At 40.9% G+C, this 19766-nt stretch overlaps 2 protein-coding genes across 4 annotated transcripts in view; both read right to left on the minus strand.

Moving 5' to 3' along the window:
* Positions 1 to 888: 888 nt before the first annotated feature.
* On the minus strand, positions 889 to 4400 carry uqcc3 (ubiquinol-cytochrome c reductase complex assembly factor 3). Its single transcript, XM_077562470.1, has 2 exons — positions 4099 to 4400; positions 889 to 1634 (listed from the first exon to the last, which is right to left on the minus strand). The coding sequence occupies exons 1-2, from the start codon at positions 4204 to 4206 to the stop codon at positions 1503 to 1505; spliced, it is 240 nt and encodes a 79-aa protein (XP_077418596.1). The 5' UTR covers positions 4207 to 4400; the 3' UTR covers positions 889 to 1502.
* Positions 4401 to 4820: 420 nt separating this feature from the next.
* Positions 4821 to 19766, minus strand: part of fkbp15b (FKBP prolyl isomerase family member 15b) — an 86924-nt gene continuing 71978 nt past the window's right edge. For 2 of the 3 annotated variants that reach the window (XM_077562467.1, XM_077562466.1), the window contains exon 27: positions 17347 to 17736. In XM_077562467.1, the coding sequence (XP_077418593.1) occupies positions 17650 to 17736 (87 nt within the window). In that variant the 3' untranslated portion in view covers positions 17347 to 17649. Of the gene's footprint in view, positions 4840 to 17346; positions 17737 to 19766 lie in introns of those variants that run through there. The other variant, XM_077562468.1, reaches the window with a different exon arrangement.

The raw sequence follows: 19766 nt of genomic DNA on the forward strand, positions 1-19766 counted from the left end.
CCGATTTTCGATTTGATTCTTTTTAATTGTTTTAAATAAAGTAAGTAATAAATTACTCATTTTTTTAACATCTACATTTTGTCTTTATTACAAACATTACGTTTTTATAACTTTATTTAAAAAAACAACTCAAAACTGAACCCAATTAATTTTGGCGGTTTAATTACATGTTTATCTTGTTATCACTGCTTTGTGGTTAAGGTTAATATTCTGCCCTTGCAACACGTTCTCAGCTTTGTGCATCAAGACAGATATTATGAAGACTGAAGCTCCAGAAGCTTCTTTAAGGATTCGTGCTGATTCTTTTACTATTTTCCTTCACAAGGAGGCTTGTCCTTAAACTTCTTTTAATCTTCTAAATTGTATTGAAATACTTGCGTATTCTTTATGTATTATGATTTTAAATTATGTAAAAAGGGGGCTAACTTGATAAATTTTGCTTCTTTCTGTCCCTTCTCAAACTTGCATCTTATCATATTGTGCTTTTTTCCCTTTCCTTTATGTTTTTATTGCTGTGCTTGTTCGAGAGGAATCTAATCAAATAAAATGACAAAGAGTAGACTATAGACAGATACAGTACTGTATCTGTTCAGCAAGTGTAACAATGAGGCCCTCCACTGGACTAATAAGAAACTACATCAGCGACACATTTTATCGAGAGTATAATTCATCGTGGCCAGAGAGGATAAACACATAGAAGATAAATGTCCTCATTAAGTAAACGAGGAGCCACTTACAAAACATAAAACATTAAATTGATTACTTACAAAGATCTAACAAGTTTTTACTGGAGTCTACAAAGAACCAACAAACAATACCGGATATCCGCAAAACATGTCAAGCCCCAAAAAGGGTCCGGCTAGAAACGACAAAAAACTGCGCAAGGCATAACACTTAACATGGCGTTGCGAATCAATGCTCCCCGCCTTTTTTTATTTTTATTTTTTTACATCGATGCATATTTTAAGCGGTTCACATCGATATTAAAAGCATCGTTACATCCCTAGATCAAACCTGTCTGCAACTGATCTCAGCAGTCTAAACAGACAGGAGAAACAATACATTGCTGGCGTCGGGACAAAACCCTGTACCTCCGAAATCATCACTTTTCAGGAGACCCCAAAATGGCACGTTTATTCAACCATTAACATTGCATCATCAAAGACAGCAAGCCATTTTCAACACTTTAGATTAGTTAATAGTTAGTAAAAATGACACCCACACGTGTGGACTGATCAAAAGTATACATTTCTGAATAAATATGAAATTTGCCAAATTGTGATTTACAAGGTTTTGCCCAACGCCAGCGATATGCAAGAATTTCCGGTACACATACATTTGGAAGACATTGTATACTAACGGATCACACACATTTTCAAGAGTTTTAATATACTGATTAAATATTACATACTTAACAGTGGTAGAACAATCAATGATCAGTTTTTACTCATCATCATGTGGCTGGAGATTTCAGCAACATCACTGCAGGACACGTATCGAGTCTATTTTTCAGATCCTCCCAGTCCTCTTGCAACATTTTCACTGCTTTCCGCAGCCTCCTTGAGTTTCTGCATTACAAGAGCATTTCGTTTTCTTGTCTCCTCCATTCTAATTGGGTTTGACTCAGGCAGATTCTGCGGGTCAAAAGGCACAAAAATGCATTCAGTGATTGGGAGAAAAAAAACACGAGGGTCATTCCAGAATTGGAGGCTACCTTATGTCCCACCCACATCAAATTTTAAATAATCCACAGACAAAATACTAAAACATGCAGTTTCTGAATACATTCACTTGTCCTGAGAACTTTGAGGAGCAATTTTGCTAATCAATGAGTTGATTTGAGAAGCAAAATACTAATTTTAAAGAGCATTTTTTTAGATGGTAATGCCAGGGGCGTGAAGCAAGGTTTTTATTAACTCTTTGACTGCCAAAAATGTTAAATAACGTTTAGTAAAATCCTACGGAGGGCTGCCAAAGACGTTAAAAGACGTTCACTATGTTGTTTTTTTTGTATTTTTTTGGGAAACGGGTGAAGGAAAGCCTTGGCCAGCTGTGCTGAAAGTATCAAGCAGATCTAGTTAGTATAATGACTATTTTTGGGCACTAGATGGCAGCGATGACTCTCTTTGGACAAGATCGGGTAGGCGTCAGTGGAAGACGTGAGGCGGAGCTAGAGTGTTGAGGGGAGAATGGCTGAGGAAGAGAAACTGGCGACCGGTTGCAAGCAGCTCACGCTTGAGCATTTTTTTCCAAAGACGAAAAGCATCGACCAAAGAGCACATTGATGACGACGATGATGATGATGGTGACTCCGAGGTTGACGCCGAAGTTGGAAGCGTTCACGCGGCGGCTATGATCACGTCGTAAAGCCTCGCCGGCTAGCAATGCTAACACCGGAAAACGCGGAGCACAACCGAGCACTTCTGCTCAGGCGGACGTTCAATCGGACGATGAAGAGTACCCCGAGTCCAATGCATATTCATCGGAGGAGTGGGTACAGTCTGATCACTGAGAAGACACTGGTTCTGGACTACGATGCCACCATGAATGGAGTGGATAAGATGGATCAGAACATCTCTTACCACCCGGTATAGGAACTGAAGGACATGAGGAAGCCAGACGTAACACCACCGTAACGTCACCGTATCATGATCCTGATAGTAGACTTGATGGCAACATGGCCAAACACACACTGCAGTATATACCTGCTATTCCCCGGAAAAAAAGCCAGCAAGAAAGTGTAGGGTCTGCATGCGAAGGGGCAATCGCAGTGAAACTAATCTGTTGTGCAAATCCTGCTGCGTCCCCTTGCACGCACAGGTGTTACAAAAAGAAAAACTGTAGTTGAAACATCCACACAATTGTAAATAGTACCACAGTTGCACACATTTGAAAATAGTTTGCCAAATTGTTACACTGTTGAATGTCAATAAACGTATTTTGCTGTCCAAAAAATTTTTTTCATTGTTGGTGGTAGTGTTTTACAGAAGTAAAGCACTGTTTAGGTGTTTGTGGCATCATTCATGGGAAAAAAAAAGGTGTCAAATTCACTAGAGTGCATTAAATAATATCGTTTCGCAAAAAGCTTGATTTCTCCGTATTTTGTTTCAAAACAGAGCATTTGGGTGAAACTAACCATTTTCTATTGTTGATTACTGAAAAACGGAATAAGGTAGAAACAAACTTTTTTTTCTGATGAAAGATGAGAGTTCAATCTGTCATTTGGTAGTATGTGTGTTTCCATAGTCCAAACATAAAATTGTCTGTGGACCTTGAAAGATCAGTCAAAATGCTTAAATCAGCTGGCACCCACAGCATCCCTTTTCTGAAAACGCTTGGCAGTCAAAGAGTTAAACAATAAAATTATGACAATGAAACATCGTGGTTGCAGCTATTGAATATTTTAGTATTCAAGTATCCTACTGAAAATTCGATAGCATAATCATGGACTCAGGTGAATTGCATTTCATACTGGGGTAAAGTGTAATTGCGCACCCACTACCGTAGGTGGCAGTGGCACCCTCATTTATTCAGAGCCGTTGATAGAAAGAGTTTGGCTAACTCACGAGGGTAACAGGATGGGGTTCATATGCCATATGACCAGCAGTTGACCAATCACAGCGAAGAGGGCTCTGCATTTATTAAATTTATGTATTTGTTTAATTTCAAGCAAATTGTTGCACTTCAAGTCTGTGTGGGCTTTAAATGTGATACCTATTACTGATAAATATGCATGATGACACTGAAAAATAATTGATCCTTGAGGCATTTCATGAAGGCATGACAATTATGACACTTGTGAACTCTTTTAAAATTGTGAAATACATGTGATGTATCTTTACATTAAGATGATGATTCAGGACCAAGCTCAGAGCAACTCGGAGCAAGTACAAGACTCAAGTTTTAATACAACTGACGCAGGCCAAATGTTTGCATACTGTTAATTTTGTGACACATCTCGAAAACATGGAAGCTAGCCGTCAACAACTTGACATATAACATTTTAGTTGGATGTGACTGTCTACTCATCAGCAAGTGTAAACGATAACTATCATAACCCACTGACGTTTCTCTGTAGACACGAGATTGTGCGGTCACCTTGATTATTTCTCTTTGTTTCTCTTCTCCGGGAGGAATAAGCGCCCACATCCCATAGCCGAGCCCCAACAGAGCGGTCATGTTCAGGATGGTTCGCATGCCACTCATTGTAGAGCCATTAAGGGGTCCACCGAGATTAAGATCAGTGTCAAAACTGCTGCAAATCGGACCAACATTTAATGTAGGACTCGTAGCTTTTTCCTTGTTGTCAACGTCGTTAACTTGCAACCAAGTGGTTGGTTACATGTTCGCCCTTCCTACCCGATTTGCACAAGATGTGGTACGGCAACTCCACTTGATCAAACTATAGAGTATGCTCAATAAGCAAAGTGCGCATTACGTTTGCGCATGCGTAGAAAAAGTAAACAAAACAAAAAAACGTGGCTACCAAAGTAGCCGTTATTTAAATGGCGGAGAATAGAGTGCTGAAAGTGTTTGCGTTACTGTACACCTTAAAGCTTGCAGGCAATGTTTATTAAGTGAATAAGTCATTTTTAACTGTCCTAACACCACTGCAAAGCTCCAACAAGACGGAAGAGTACGCTTGTAAACCTCTTCCCAATTTCCAGACAGAAAAAGACGTAAAATCGTTTCCAAGGAGTCAAAAGTCCACCCCTTGTGGCCCAGGCCTACACGCCTCGAACTGCGCTCTTCTTCCACGCTACTCGATAGACACCGCCTCAAACCCTCACCTCGTGACGTGTTGGCTGGTTGCTGCAAATACGTCAGCGTCCCCGTCATCTTGGATGTGGCAGACATGTCCGCAAACAAAAGTAAAAGGATAGAACTTACTAAGTGTTGGGAAAGTTCATTTACTAGGCGAACTATAGTTCAAAGTTCAGCCCACAAATTTAAAAATGAACTAGTTCAGTTCATAGTTCATAATTTTTTTATATTTTAACTAAATTCAATGAGAAAGTAAATTAGTAGGGAAGTAATATAAGAATACTGTTAACTAAAATAATGCATGATGACAATTTAAAAATAAAATAACAAAAAACAAAGACAGACGCTTCTTGCCATGTTGGTGCCATGCATGCATGGAGTACAATGGGATGGAAAAAGGTCGTGACTCGTATTTGAGCTCTTTTAAAACAAATCGTTTTTCACTGCTTGGGGAGAAAACTCATTAATTTTCATTAATTTTGAGGAAGAAGCTCAATGACATTTTGGAAAACCACTATAACATGACAGAAAGTGGAAATAGTTTTTGATGCTGTACGGTTAAACTTACAAGAGAATTATAAAATCTTAAAGACAGTGTGTGGGATTTAGTGGCATCTAGTGGTGAACTCATAATTAATTCATTTTTAAAACTCATTGTTAGGGTGTATTCAAACCAGAAAAGTTTTTTTGGTCCAGACCAAAAGCAGATTTTAATTTTTTTTCTCCATTTAGTGCAGTTCGTATTCAGCCACACTTTTTGCAAATGAACTATGTTCCGTAACCACATCGACGTATGTGACAATCGGTGCTCCCATTGGACAGAAACGACGAGGGAGGCGCGCAGTATGGAGGTAAATAATGGTGCAAAAGTAACTTGTACCTGTAAAAAAATGTTTTTGTTGTATTTTAAAAAAAAAATACCTGTAGAAAAAAGTATAAATTTGTATCTGTAAAAGTCGTGATTTGTACCTTAAAAAAAATTGTACCTGTAAAAAAAAAAAAAAAATTGTATCTATAAAAAAAAATTGTACCTGTACATATTTTTTTGTATCTGTAGAAAAAAGAAATGGTACCTGTAAAAATCGTAATTTGTACCTGTACAAAAAAATTGTAAATTTGTATCTGTAAAAGTCGTGATTTGTACCTGTAGAAATGACAACTTGTAGTCAAAAAAGTCGCCACTAGGAGTCACAAGTGTTTTTTCTGCTGCTGTCCAGTCACGTGACTTTTGCACCAAATCTCTCGCTACAGATGGCGCAAAACTGATTCGTACTTGTAGAGCACCGTGATTTGTACTCGTAGAAGAAGAGGGCGAGCTCTGGAGGATTTGGGCGGGCTAAGGCTCAACCTCATTGGTTGAGCGAACGACAGTGGGTTGAACTCAAACAACGCCACGTTTTTATTATTAATATGCCCACGCCATGTTTTTATTATTAATATGCACAAGTCAAACAAACAGAGTAGCCACACCAGTTTACGCGTCATTTTGGAAGAAGAGGACATCCCAGGCGTGAATATTTCAACATGGTTCAATATACAAACACCGTGTGGAACAGCTTAAACGTTGGTTGACATGTGTAGCACTCAAAGTGGGCAGAAAGAAATAAGTTTTAGTATGAAGGTAAGATTTATTGTACGATCATAGCTCATAATCCGGTGCTAGGCTAGCTCATCTCATGTTAATTGTCACGAAAACTGAACACATTGAAATCACGATTTTCATTTCAAGATTTGAAGCCTACCTTTGGACTGTGACTTTCTGTCCTGAATGTATTTACTTTTACCTGGGCCATTTGTATTGTCATAGCTGAGATAGTGTAAACATACGTTCAATAGCTTGTCCCTGCACTCCTTTAATGTCTTTAAAAACTACCTGTATACTTGAACTGAGATATATTAAGCTCGACACCCTTTCATATGATGTGAGTTCATGATGACATATTTGCCGTTTTTATTTCAAAAGCTTATATTGTTCATACAGTATCCCAAGTGTTATTAAAACAAGTTTTGTCTTCAACACTGAAGCCAAATTTAAAAAAAAATGCAAATGAAAATGTTTATGAACAATGTCTGTGTCTATCAGTATTACCACTATTTCTGATATTAAGATGTGACAAAATATTTGTTTTTTTTCTGGCTAACAAGATGAAGCTAAATGTTGAATAGATTACATATAATATCAGTGGCTATGTTTTGATAATGACCCAGCTAGGAAGCTATGATAATTTTTTATTGTATGAATATGCTGACCCAACTATTCTGTTTACACAGATGTCAGCATGCAGTCAATCAAAGCTACTTCTTGATCCATCTCTAGACGGAGGCACATGGTGTGACATCAAACCTGCTTAAAAGTGGCTGTGAAGTCCAACAAATGAGAATCCTTGATACACTGGTTACTGTTCTGAGAGAATTTCACTGCAATCACCTTTGGGAAAGTGAAGAAATTATGCTTTCTAAATGTCTTCCAATTTTGAGTTTGAAATGTTAAAGGAGTACAATTTAATCCATATTGAGAGTTATTTGAAATAGTCAGATCAAATAACATGTCCGTCCGTCTTCTTCCGCTTATCCGGGGTCGGGTCGCGGGGGCAGCAGCTTTAGCAGGGAAGCCCATACTTCCCTCTCCCCAGCCACTTCAGCCAGCTCTTCCGACAGGATCCCAAGGCGTTCCCAGGCCAGCCGAGAGACGTAGTCTCTCCAGCGTGTCCTGGGTCGTCCCGGGGCCTCCCGTCGGTAGGACATGCCCGGAACACCTCCCCAGGGAGGAGTCCAGGGGGCATCCGAACCAGATGCCCGAGCCACCTCAACTGGTTCCTCTCAACGTGGAGGAGTAGCGGCTCGACGCTGAGTCCCTCCCGGATGACCGAGCTTCTCACCCTATCTCTAAGGGAGAGCCCGGCTACCCTGCGGAGGAAACTCATTTCGGCTGCTTGTATCCGGGATCTTGTTTTTTCGGTCACGAGCTGTGGGTCGTGACCATAGGTGAGGGCAGGAACGTAGATCGACCGGTAAATCGAGAGCTTTGCCTTTCGGCTCAGCTCCTTCTTCACTACAACGGACCGATACAGCGTCCGCATTACTGCAGACGCTGCACCGATCCGCCTGTCGATCTCCCGCTCTAACCTACCCCCACTCGTGAACAAGACCCCAAGATACTTGAACTCCTCCACTTGGGGCAGGATCTCATCCCCGACCCGGAGAGGGCACTCCACCCTTTTCCGACTGAGGACCATGGTCTCGGATTTGGAGGTGTTGATCCTCATCCCCCTTCACACTCTGCTGCGAACCGCTTCACACTCGGCTGCGAACCGCTCCAGTGAGAGCTGGAGATCACGGCTTGAAGAAGCCAACAGCACCACATCATCTGCAAAAAGCAGAGATGCAATGCTTCGGCCACCAAACCGGACCCCCTCAACGCCTCGGCTGCGCCTAGAAATTTTGTCCATAAAAGTTATGAACAGAATCGGTGACAAAGGGCAACCTTGGCGGAGTCCAACCCTCACAGGAAACAAATTCAACTTTCTGCCGGCAATGCGGACCAAACTCTGACATCGGTCGTACAGGGACCGAATAGCCCGTATCAGGGGGCTCGGTACCCCATACTCCCGAAGCACCCCCCACAGGACTCCACGAGGGACACGGTCAAACGCCTTCTCCAAGTCCACAAAGCACATGTGGACTGGTTGGGCGAACTCCCACGAACCCTCGAGGACCCTGCTGAGGGTGTAGAGCTGGTCCACTGTTTCACGGCCGGGACGAAAACCACACTGCTCCTCCTGAATCCGAGTTTCGACCTCCCGACGGACTCTCCTCTCCAGCACCCCTGAATAGACCTTACCTGGGAGGCTGAGGAGTGTGATCCCTCTAAAGCTGGAACACACCCTCCGGTCCCCCTTCTTAAAAAGGGGAACCACCACCCCGGTCTGCCAATCCAGAGGCACTGTCCCCGATGTCCACGCGATGCTGCACAGACGTGTCAACCACGACAGCCCCACAACATCCAGAGTCTTTAGGAACTCCGGGCGGATCTCATCCACCGTCCGGAAGTCATTTTCCATGGCCTCACCGAACGCCTCCCATGTCCGAGTTTTTGCCTCAGCGACCGCCGAAGCTGCATTCCGCTTGGCCAGCCGGTACCTGTCAGCAGCCTCCGGAGTCCCACAGGCCAAAAAGGCCCAATAGGACTCCTTCTTCAGCTTGACGGCAACCCTTACCGCTGGTGTCCACCAGCGGGTTCGAGGATTGCCGCCACGACAGGCACCAACCACCTTACGGCCACAGCTCCGATCGGCCGCCTCAACAATGGAAGCGCGGAACATGGTCCACTCGGACTCAATGTCCCCCGCCTCCCCTGGGACAATGGAGAAGCTCTGCCGGAGATGGGCGTTGAAACTCTTTCTGACAGGGGATTCGGCCAGACGTTCCCAGCAGACCCTCACAATACGTTTCGGCCTGCCTGGTCGGACCGGCATCTTACCCCGCCATCGGAGCCAACACACCACCAGGTGGTGATCAGTTGACAGCTCCGCCCCTCTCTTAACCCGAGTGTCCAGCACATACGGCTGCAAATCTGATGACACGACTACAAAGTCGATCATCGAACTGCGGTCTAGGGTGTCCTGGTGCCAAGTGCACATATGGACACTCTTGTGCTTGAACATGGTGTTCGTTATGGTCAGTCCGTGGCGAGCACAGAAGTCCAATGACATAACACCGCTCGGGTTTCGATCGGGGGGGGCCATTCCTCCCAATCACGCCCCTCCAGGTCTCTCCAGGTCATTACCCACGTGAGCGTTGAAGTCCCCCAGCAGAACGAGGGAGTCCCCAGGGGGTGCGCTCTCCAGCACACCCTCCAAGGATTCCAGGAAGGGTGGGTACTCTGAGCTGCTGTTCGGTGCATAAGCACAAACAACAGTCATGACCCGTCCCCCCACCCGAAGGCGGAGGGAGGCTACCCTCTCATTCACCGAGGTAAACCCCAACGTACAGGCGGCTAGCCGGGGGGCAATGAGTATGCCCACACCTGCCCTGCGCCTCTCACCGTGGGCAACTCCAGAGTGGAAGAGGGTCCAGCCCCTCTCGAGAGGATTGGTACCAGAACCCAAGCCGTGTGTGGAGGCGAGTCCAACTATATCTAGTCGGAACTTCTCAGCCTCGCACACCAGCTCGAGCTTCTTCCCTGTCAGAGAGGTGACATTTCATGTCCCCAGAGCTAGCTTCAGTAGCCGGGGGTCGGACCGCCAAGGCCCCCGCCTTTGGCTGCCACACAACTCACTGCGCACCCGACCCCTTTGGCCCCTTCCACCGGTGGTGAGCCCATGGGAAGGGGGACCCACGTTGCCTTTTCGGGCTGTGCCCGGCCGGGCCCCATGGGTATAGGCCCGGCCACCAGACGCTCGCCTTCGAGCCCCACCTCGAGGCCTAGCTTCAGAGGGGGCCCCCGGTGACCCGCGTCCGGGCAAGGGAAACGAGGATCCAAAGTTTGTGTTCATCATTGGGGTCGTTTGAGCCATGCTTTGTCTGGTCCCTCACCTAGAACCTATTTGCCATGGGTGGCCCTACCAGGGGCATGAAGCCCCCGGACAACATAGCTCCCCAGGCTCATTGGGACACGCAAACCCCTCCACCACGATAAGGTGATGACTCACGGAGGGGCAAATAACATGTATCATTCAATAAACAAGATTGTGCATCATTTGAAATGTTTTATTTGATGTCCAGAAGAGCCATTTCTGCATCCATTGCTGTGGTAGTGTCAACCTTGATTTGAAGATCGAAGGGGTATTCCATCAAAGCAGCTAAAGAAAGCGAGGCTCATGCAAAAAAGCAAGGCTGGAAGTGAACACCATCTCCGAATAAAGCGCCAAGTCGTTCCACTAACCCATTGCAGCCACGTCTAATCAAGGCTAACGTAAGCCAGGCTTGCATAACCTGGCTTTGTACACAATAAGCCCTGATGAGTTGATAGGTGAAATTGCAATTAATTATGTCAAAAGACAGCAAAACGAGAGCAGTATTCTTCTCACAAACAGAACAAAAGTTATTGATGGAGCTGTATGAGGAATTCAAGACTCACCAAAAAAAAAAGGCACTACTACTGCTATCAATAAGACGAGGGAAGTATCATTGGCAAAAATAAATAAATAATAAATAGCCGACAGACTAAATGTATTAAGTTATAATTGTTTCATTTTAGATGTGTATTTCACATTGTTTTAATTGATTTAATGTAAAGCACTTCGAATTGACCTACAAATCCATTCTTCACTATTACATCTCAACAGTAGCCAAAAGTGATCATGGCAACAAGTCGGCAAGTAGCCTATAACAATATATATAAAAAATAAGACCAAATAGGTGTTGAGCTGTAAACATGTTGCCCATCATTGTAGCCACCAGAAAAAAAGACTAAGGCCACTGCCACAGGTGGGGGACCTCCACCTGCTACATTCACATCAGCGAAATAAAACAGGCTTTTCCTTAATCCGTCTTGATGGAATATCCCCCAGGTGTCATCTCCTGTCTCTCGGCTGCTTGCCGTGCAAGTAACAGCAGCAGAAAAAACACTTGTGACTCCTAGTGGCGACTTCTTTGACTACAAGTTGTAATTTCTTCAGGTACAAATCACAACTTTTACAGATACAATTTTACACTTTTTTTTCACAGGTACAAATCACGACTTTAACAGGTAAAAAAAATTGTTTTTACAGGTACAATTTTTTTTACAGGTACAAGTCACGACTTTTACAGATACACATTCATACTTTTTTCTACAGGTACAAACATTTTTTTTTACAGGTACAAGTTACTTTTGCAGCATATTTACCTCCATACGCACAGCACAAACCCAGAATTGGAAGAAAACACAGAATTCCTACCTGCTGCATTCCTGGCTGCTTTGCAGACTTGTGCTGTAGATGCAAATTTGCCCCAAAAAATTGTGAGCGTCAAAAACAGCTCACTCAACACAGGTTCCACGGCGCTGTTTCTAACTTTGGAACAGCGTCATCGATTGTGTGCAGTAACCCGTAGGAGACGATGTACTCTGTGTGCCCTGACCCACAACATGATGGCAGCAGTGTGGCTAAACACAATACAGAGGATTATGTATGAATGAATTTAGTACAACATTCACTATCGGAAAAATTATTTCTAACCTGGAAATCCACTCGCGGCTTTGCCGGAGAGTGAGTCTTGTCAACGGCCCTATCGGTCGCATTTCTGAGGCGGGGCAAACCTGGGCTAACAGACAGTGGAATGAACCATTGAGCGAAGAGCGGACGTGACGTCAGAAAAACGACTCGAAGTATTTTTTCTCTCTCCCGGAGACGGAGTAAAAAACCAACATGGAGAGATACAGTAGTGAATGAATTATGTCGTTGTTGCGGGAAAAACTTCAAGAGTGAAGTTGCACACGAATACAATATCACACAAATAGACAAATTTGATTGGCCGGCCTGTTTTCGACCAGTGCAGAATCGCTGTCTATGGACGCCTGTCCAGACCACTGATCTCAATATATAACTGGATAGCTGATAGACCAAGACTTTTGAAGTCCCAAGGCCACCATATTGCTCCTCCCAAGAAACGTTTCTCGGTGTACAATCCTATACATTTACTGTATGGAAATTGGAGAACATTTGAGACAATACTTGGTAGAAACAGCATGATTTGTTTTACATTTGTTAAAAATAAACAAGATGACTTCAGACATTTTACAATTTGCCTTAAATATATGTATAAATTTTATGCTTAACTCTTTTACTGCCAAAGACGTTAAATGACGTTCTGCAAAAACCTACGGAGGAGCGCCAAAGACGTTAAAAGACGTCCTCCCATTTTTTTAAATTTTTTTTTTGAAACGGGTGCTGGGAAGGCTTGCGGAGCTCTCCTGAAAGTTTTAAGCAGGTTTTTTGAGCCTAATGACTATTTTTGGCCCCTAGAGGGCAGCGATGACTCTCTTTTGACAAGATCGGGTGGGCGTCAGTAGAGGTTAGGCTAGAGCGTTGAGCAGGAGATCAGAATGGAAAACAAAGGAAAAATGGCGGCCGGTCGCGAGGAGCTAACGCCAGAGCCGTTTTTTTCAAAGACCAAACGCTTGCTTGCTTTTTATTCCCCGGAAAAAAAGGCCGTCAAGAAAGTGTAACGTTTGCACGCAAAACGGACCAATGTGAAAGTGAAAGTAAACTGTTGTGCGAGTCCTGGCGTCTCCTTGCACGCAGGAGAGCGTTACAAAAGGAAAAACTGTATTTGAAACATCCACATAATTGTAAGTAGTACCACAGTTGCACACATTTGTAAATAGTTTGCGAAATTGTTTTGTCAAATTGTTACACTGTTGAATGGAAATAAACGTATTTTGCAATCAAAAAACACTTTTTCATTGTTGGTGAAAGCGTTTTACAGAAGTAAAGCACTATTTAGGTGTTTGTGGCATCATTCATGGACAAAAAGAAGTGTACAATTCACTAGAGTGCATGAAATAACATCGTTTCACAAAAAGCTCTTTTTCTCCGTTTTTTGTTTCAAAAGAGAGATTTTCGGTGAAAGTAACCATTTTCTATTGTAGATTACTGAAGAACGGAATAAGGTAGAAACAAACTTTTTTTTTCTGATGAAAGCTGAGAGTCCAATCTTTCATTTGGTAGTATGTGTGTTTCCATAGTCCAAACACAACATTTTCTGTGGACCTTGAAAGATCACTCAAAATGCTTAAATCGGCTGGCACTGGCGACAACCCGTTTTTGAAAACGTCTGGCAGTCAAAGAGTTAATGATGTTTACAGGAGGAAACTTGTAAATTTTTTATTGAAGAATTATAACTGTAGTTCAACAAAAGATGCCTCTGCCAAATCTAATATTGGGGTTGTTGAAGAAAGTAATCTTTTTCTTCGTGTGTTCGTTTTCTTTCGGGTAGTGAGAATGTTGGTTATCCGAATGCAGGCTGGAGATCGGTGAACAGTTCCTTCAAAGGTTTTATTTTACAGAATATTTTGGACACAAGCGAGTTTACAGAACATAGCTGCTGTTTCTCACAAGTGCGAAGTTACAGCGGACTCACAACATTCTTATACTATCTTGAAGGGGCGGTACCACAAAGCCCCCACCAATGAGATAAGACTTTAAAAACATCATTGATTACAGACACTTCAACCACAGACAATGGCCCATTGTTGTGGAAATAGATTAGGTCCCAGTCATGACGATATGACTTTAAAAACATCATTGATTACAGACACTTGATGGCCGCCCTGTGACTTCAACGTTTTGCATGGGCATCTATAGGCTATTCAGCTATCCAGTCATATATTCAGGTCAGTGGTCCAGACCCACTTTCTTTTTCAAGAAAGTGGGTGTGGCTTGCCAGGCGAAATAGTTAGCTTTAGGTTTTACATTTATTATAACTAAAACCCCTCACCACACATTTTATACACTTTTCTCATCGAGGCATTTACATTTTCTCACATTTCTGTTATTTACACATTTTCAATGTTCAAACCTTCATTAATTTGATAAAATAGATATTACTGTAAAAAAAAAAAAATCATGCAAAATTGCACACAAAAAAATATATCAGCGAAACAGCGTGGCTGCGAGTGAACTGTGAACTGTAGTGTGTGAGTGAAAGTGAACTGAGTAGTGGTGGTAGGCTGGCAAAGTGTGGTCGCTGAGGCACCTTAGTGTGCATGCATCTAAATTCATTCTATTAGTTAACCACTAGATGGCACTAACACTGTCTTTTCTCATGTCAATGCGATGATTCCGTTTTTCTTAAAATTTTTTGGGGGGAATATTTATTGAATGTTTTCTTTGTAATTATGTCAAACTGAATGTAGATGTTTAAGGAATATTCAATTTATAAAAAATATTATAATAATACAATACTACCAACCGAGTAAACCATTAAATAATACAATAGCACATCTAAAGAAAATTTTAAGATAGGTTTACAAAAACAGTAACCACGTATACAATGTGCAAACTTCACATTTAAAACCAAACAAACAGAAACTGTTTTTAATAACCTTTATTTTGTAGGTTGAACTCATGAGCAAAATTGTGTAAAAGTATACTCTTTAGCATTTTAACTGTAAAAATGAGTAGTTCGAAATGCATGACGACAGGAAAACTACTGACTCAAAAACCTTTTATGCTGCAGTAAAACAGAGTAGACAGAAACAGTCTACATACAACTGTTTAATTAAATGCCAGGATTTTGTACTTAAAAAAATGACATTAAGATAAATCCTGTCATACCTTTTTTCCACAATTAATGCAACCTAACCATCGCAATCAAACTCATGTTAATTGGGAGTCAGCACAGATCTGCCTCCATTTAAAATGCCTCTGATTAACCCAAATAAATTTCAGTGGTTCATTAGGCCTTCCACTTTGTCTGAGGCCCTGCTGCCCCCACCATGCATCACTGCACATAACGGTTTCTTTTGGTGATGAGCAGTGTTGTCTGTACCAAACATACTTTTCGGAATTATGACTAAAACATTGGTTTCATTGGCTCATCACAATTCTCCCAGACCCGTAAAAAAATGTGTTATGGTCCAATGAAACCAAACCTGAAATCTTTGGCCACAATTCCAAAAGGTAACTATGGCGCAGACATAACTCTGTTCATCACCGAGAGGAAAAAACAACAACAAACACCACACCTATAATGAAGAGTGATGGTACGACGGCGTATTAGGGCCATGTAAGAGGGTGGGGGCAATATTCTGAGAAAGAAAACTCGCAAATTTGCCACTAAACTCGTCAATTTACAACTTTACAAAGTGGCAGATTTGCGAGAAAAAAACTCAGAAACTTACGAGAAATACACGTAGCGTACTACTCTGATACTTTTTGGTCGGGTTTTCAAATAAGAATATATTAATTACTTTAGCAGAGATTAACCATATGATGTTAAGCATTCGCTCTTTCAAACGTTTGGTACGACCAGCGACAAAGATGCCTCACTTTGTGAAGGTCCACATCCTAAGGATCAAGCATTTAAGTTAATTTGTTAAAATGTATATGTACTTGTACATTTATGTTTCCAGAATTATTATTTACACATTCATACATTTTGGTATTTTTTTTGTACAAGTAGCTAAGTTGATGTGTCAAATCTGCTGCTCTCCGTCATTCACTTGCATTTACCTTAAGTATGCTCGCTTCTGATTGGTTAGTGTTAGTCAGCTGATAGGGGATCACAAAGTGTTGTCGCACTAGTTGCCGTGTATGACGAGTAAAGTTTCAATTAAGACTGAATCCGTCTCCATCCTGCCTTTTCACTTTATAAACAGTGTCCCATTAACTACCAACAAATACTCACATTAGACTATAGCTACGCTATGTGTATTTGTCGGAAGTTTCTGAATTTTTTTTCTCTCACAAATTTGCCACTTTATAAACTCGCAAATTTGCCACTTTAACTTCATGCTTTGGGGCGGTGGAAGGAATTACGAACAGTTCTAAGTCACAGTCAGTGCAGTTTTAGCACAAAACATTCAAGCTTTTGCAAGACAGCAAACAAATGTCAAGAAAAGCCTACTAGAACAGTTGAACTTTATTTGGGGGTAATCATAGGTACTTTAAAGGTGAAGTCAAACCCCAAAAATTCTCTACATTAAATGTTGTATATGCCCACATTAATCTAAACACGACATTCTGATTAATATTGCGTTTGTGGAATATGAGATAAGCAGCAAAATCCACCTGTTTTTATCCATCTCAGGGGGTGGCCATTTTGTCACTTACTGTCAAATGAAAATGACATCACAGTTGCTCAGAACTCAGGAAATGATCAATCGCCGGTTTTATGAAGCTGAGCCTGAGCAACGGTGATATCATTTTCAGCCAACAGCAAGTGGCAAAATGGCCACCCCCTGAGATGACCCCTCTCTGCACCTTGTTTTTGTTTGAAATTAAAACTAAGATAAGTAAAATTTTAATACTTTTTTAAAATTTATTTTTTTACGTTATTTACTGTCGAAAACACTAGGGAGCTATTAAGTTTTGATTTAACTTTTCAAGACATGCTACTGGCCCTGGGAGATCCCTGAACTTTTTGTTAGATTTTTACAAGAAAAGTGTCTATTGACTAAGATTTTTTTTTAAACTCCAATATTTTCCGAACCCTAAAATTGCTCAATAAACATATGCTTCAAAAAAAAAAAAATTGGGGGGGGGGGGGGGGGTGGCTGTTTAGAGCTGGAGATTAAATTTTTTCAAAATTAGATGCCAATATTATATTATATTATATATATATATATAACCCTTTACTACTAATAATTGGTATTGGCCCTGACAAAACCATATTGGTCTGTCGCTACAGTCCATCGTATATAAACATAAAATTTTATTTCTGTAATTATGTAATGAAACTTCTGTTTACAATGAAAACATAAAGATTCCCTCCAATTTCATAGCCAATCAAATCTGTTGTAAACAAATTACACTGCCGTTGTGACTACTTGTCGCGTCCTGTGTGTTGAGTTTGATCTGGGAGGCGATGAGGTTCGCATTTTGCTGTCGTTTGTCGCCTCCCGTGTGTCGAAAAAAAAACCATAATAATTGTTGTACATGTTATTTATAACTCACTTGAAAGGTGAGTCCTTTTATTAGATCACAAAAACTTGGCTTTTCAGTTGGGCTGTGTAGGGTTTTATATTTACAGTATCTTAAACAGATTTCATCTAAGAAATAAATCAAGTTCAAAATCTTCTATTTTTATTTATTTATTATTATTATTATTTTTAACTAAAACCAAATCTGAATATTTTTGGTCAATTTTCCAGTGTGCAGGATCAACCAGACAGTCAGCTCAACATTGTTAGCAGAGGTAGGCCGGGTCTCTGATCCGCTTAACTTTACATTTTAATGCATTTTAACTCAACCAGTCAGGGTGCTCATCATCCTTCTCGTCATCATCATCACCCAACAGTGGAGCTGGTGGTGGCTGTCCCTTCAAACTCTGAAAAGCAAAAGAAAACAAACATATTACAACAATTAACCAGCTAAATATGTCAAACCCAGCAGACCGTCCAGCTTCGCGCAGTCGAACAACCCACTGTACGCTTCCCCATCGAAGCAGTTGACGCTAAGCGACCAATTGTGTAAAAGTGACGTGCCGCTGCAGGGATGAATGAGAAGTCGTGTCAGTTACCTATGATAATTAGGTAATTCTGAACAAAAAATTAAGGTATTCTAATGCTTATTTAGTCAATGAAATGTATACACAGCAGTACATAATACGCCACTTTTTTGGGGGCGAGGTGGGGGGTGTAGGTCATTTTAGGGGAAGCAAAGCTTCCATTACAGTCTTAAGAACTTTTTATATGGAGGACCAAAACTGGCAAAATTAAAAATAAATAAACGATTGAATAAATAAATTAATAAATGTGAAAATAAAAATGGATATAAAAAACATAATTCAAAAATTACATTAAAAAAATAAGTATAAATGGAAATAAAACCATTTATTGATTGATATTTAATTATATTTATATACATCTTATTTTTAAATTCATTTTTGGAATCTCATTTTTTATTTATTTTTACTAGATTTTTTAGGGATATATATATATATATATATATATATATTCAAGTAAATATAAATAATATTTTGTTGTTTCTATTTTCATTTCTATTTATTTTTTAATTTAATTTAGAATTAAATCAATCTCTTATCCCTATATATATCCCTATATATATATATATATATATATATATATATCCCTATATATATATATATATATATATATATATATATATATATATATATATATACACACACACACACACACACACATTTATTTATTTATTTAGTCATTTATTTATTTTAAATTTAGGCAGTTTTAGTCCTCCACATTTTTATACTCCCGCGTTCACAAGGGCGACAACTGCTGCAATGCATCAGGTGGCTGACGCATTGTGTCGCGCAGCACGTCTGCGGCCCCTCTGCAAAACATACCGGGCACTCGTCACAAATTGTTGCAGCGAGTAGAATGTCACGCAGATCATCTCTTGTGATAGGTCCATTTATAGTCACATGCCATGACTATTGTGCATTCGAGGGAGGTCGGAAGTCGGATTTATCACAGTTGGCTTTTCACAGTTTTAACCTGAAAGCATTCGAGGCGAAAGTAAACCAAAATGGTAAAATGATAATGATGCATTGTTTTTTATTTTGGTCCTCAAAACACATTTTGACCTCCAGCAAACTTGCCTTCTCGCAACTTTGCTTCATTTATGTATTTATCTTATTTCATAAGCATTCCATACAGTTCAGTAGTTCACCGTATAATTTCACGCAGGGAGATAGTATAAGTCAAGTATGTTGTGTTACGTGAAGTCATGTTGAATACTTATGAAAGAAGAAAGCTATCTAGTTTTATACTCGAGTAAATTGTGTTTTACCATTCACGATATGTACTGTATTTCCATAGTGGTTGCGATTGTAGAGTGACGTCACATTTTAGTCGGTTGGTGAAGTCGGGGTACTTTTTTTTTTCCCGACTTCGCAAGTGGGATTTCCGAGTTCCAGGGGGCGTTACCGTACACACTTCCTGGTTTGAAGTCGGAAAAGTCCCACTTCCCTCAAATGCAGCATTAGTACTCAACCTGCTGTAGCCAGAGGTGATTCGTGATACTGAGAAAATATACTCTGAATGGTCGATGCAAACAATGAAGTTCGTTCTTTGCGAGGCTGTCATTACTCCATATAGGGATTCTACTACACGCACGGATAAGAGTGTTTACTACAAAAAATAACAACTGTCAGTAACAAAGGCATGGCTGCCCACCAGTTTCAGCCGCGGGTGGCAGTCTTGGTTATTGTATACATCTGTCTACCACCTATTGTTTTGTCTTTTTTTTTTAACCAATCCTGAGGGATATATCCAAACCACAAAAACCCACTCTCGGAGAATATTGCACATTCGAATATATCCTGTAGTGCCTTGTGAATATCCTCCCAATAGGCTTTAACTCTTTCACTGCCAC

The sequence above is a fragment of the Vanacampus margaritifer genome, chromosome 3 (assembly GCF_051991255.1).
Source record: "Vanacampus margaritifer isolate UIUO_Vmar chromosome 3, RoL_Vmar_1.0, whole genome shotgun sequence".
Classification (NCBI taxonomy): domain Eukaryota; kingdom Metazoa; phylum Chordata; class Actinopteri; order Syngnathiformes; family Syngnathidae; genus Vanacampus; species Vanacampus margaritifer.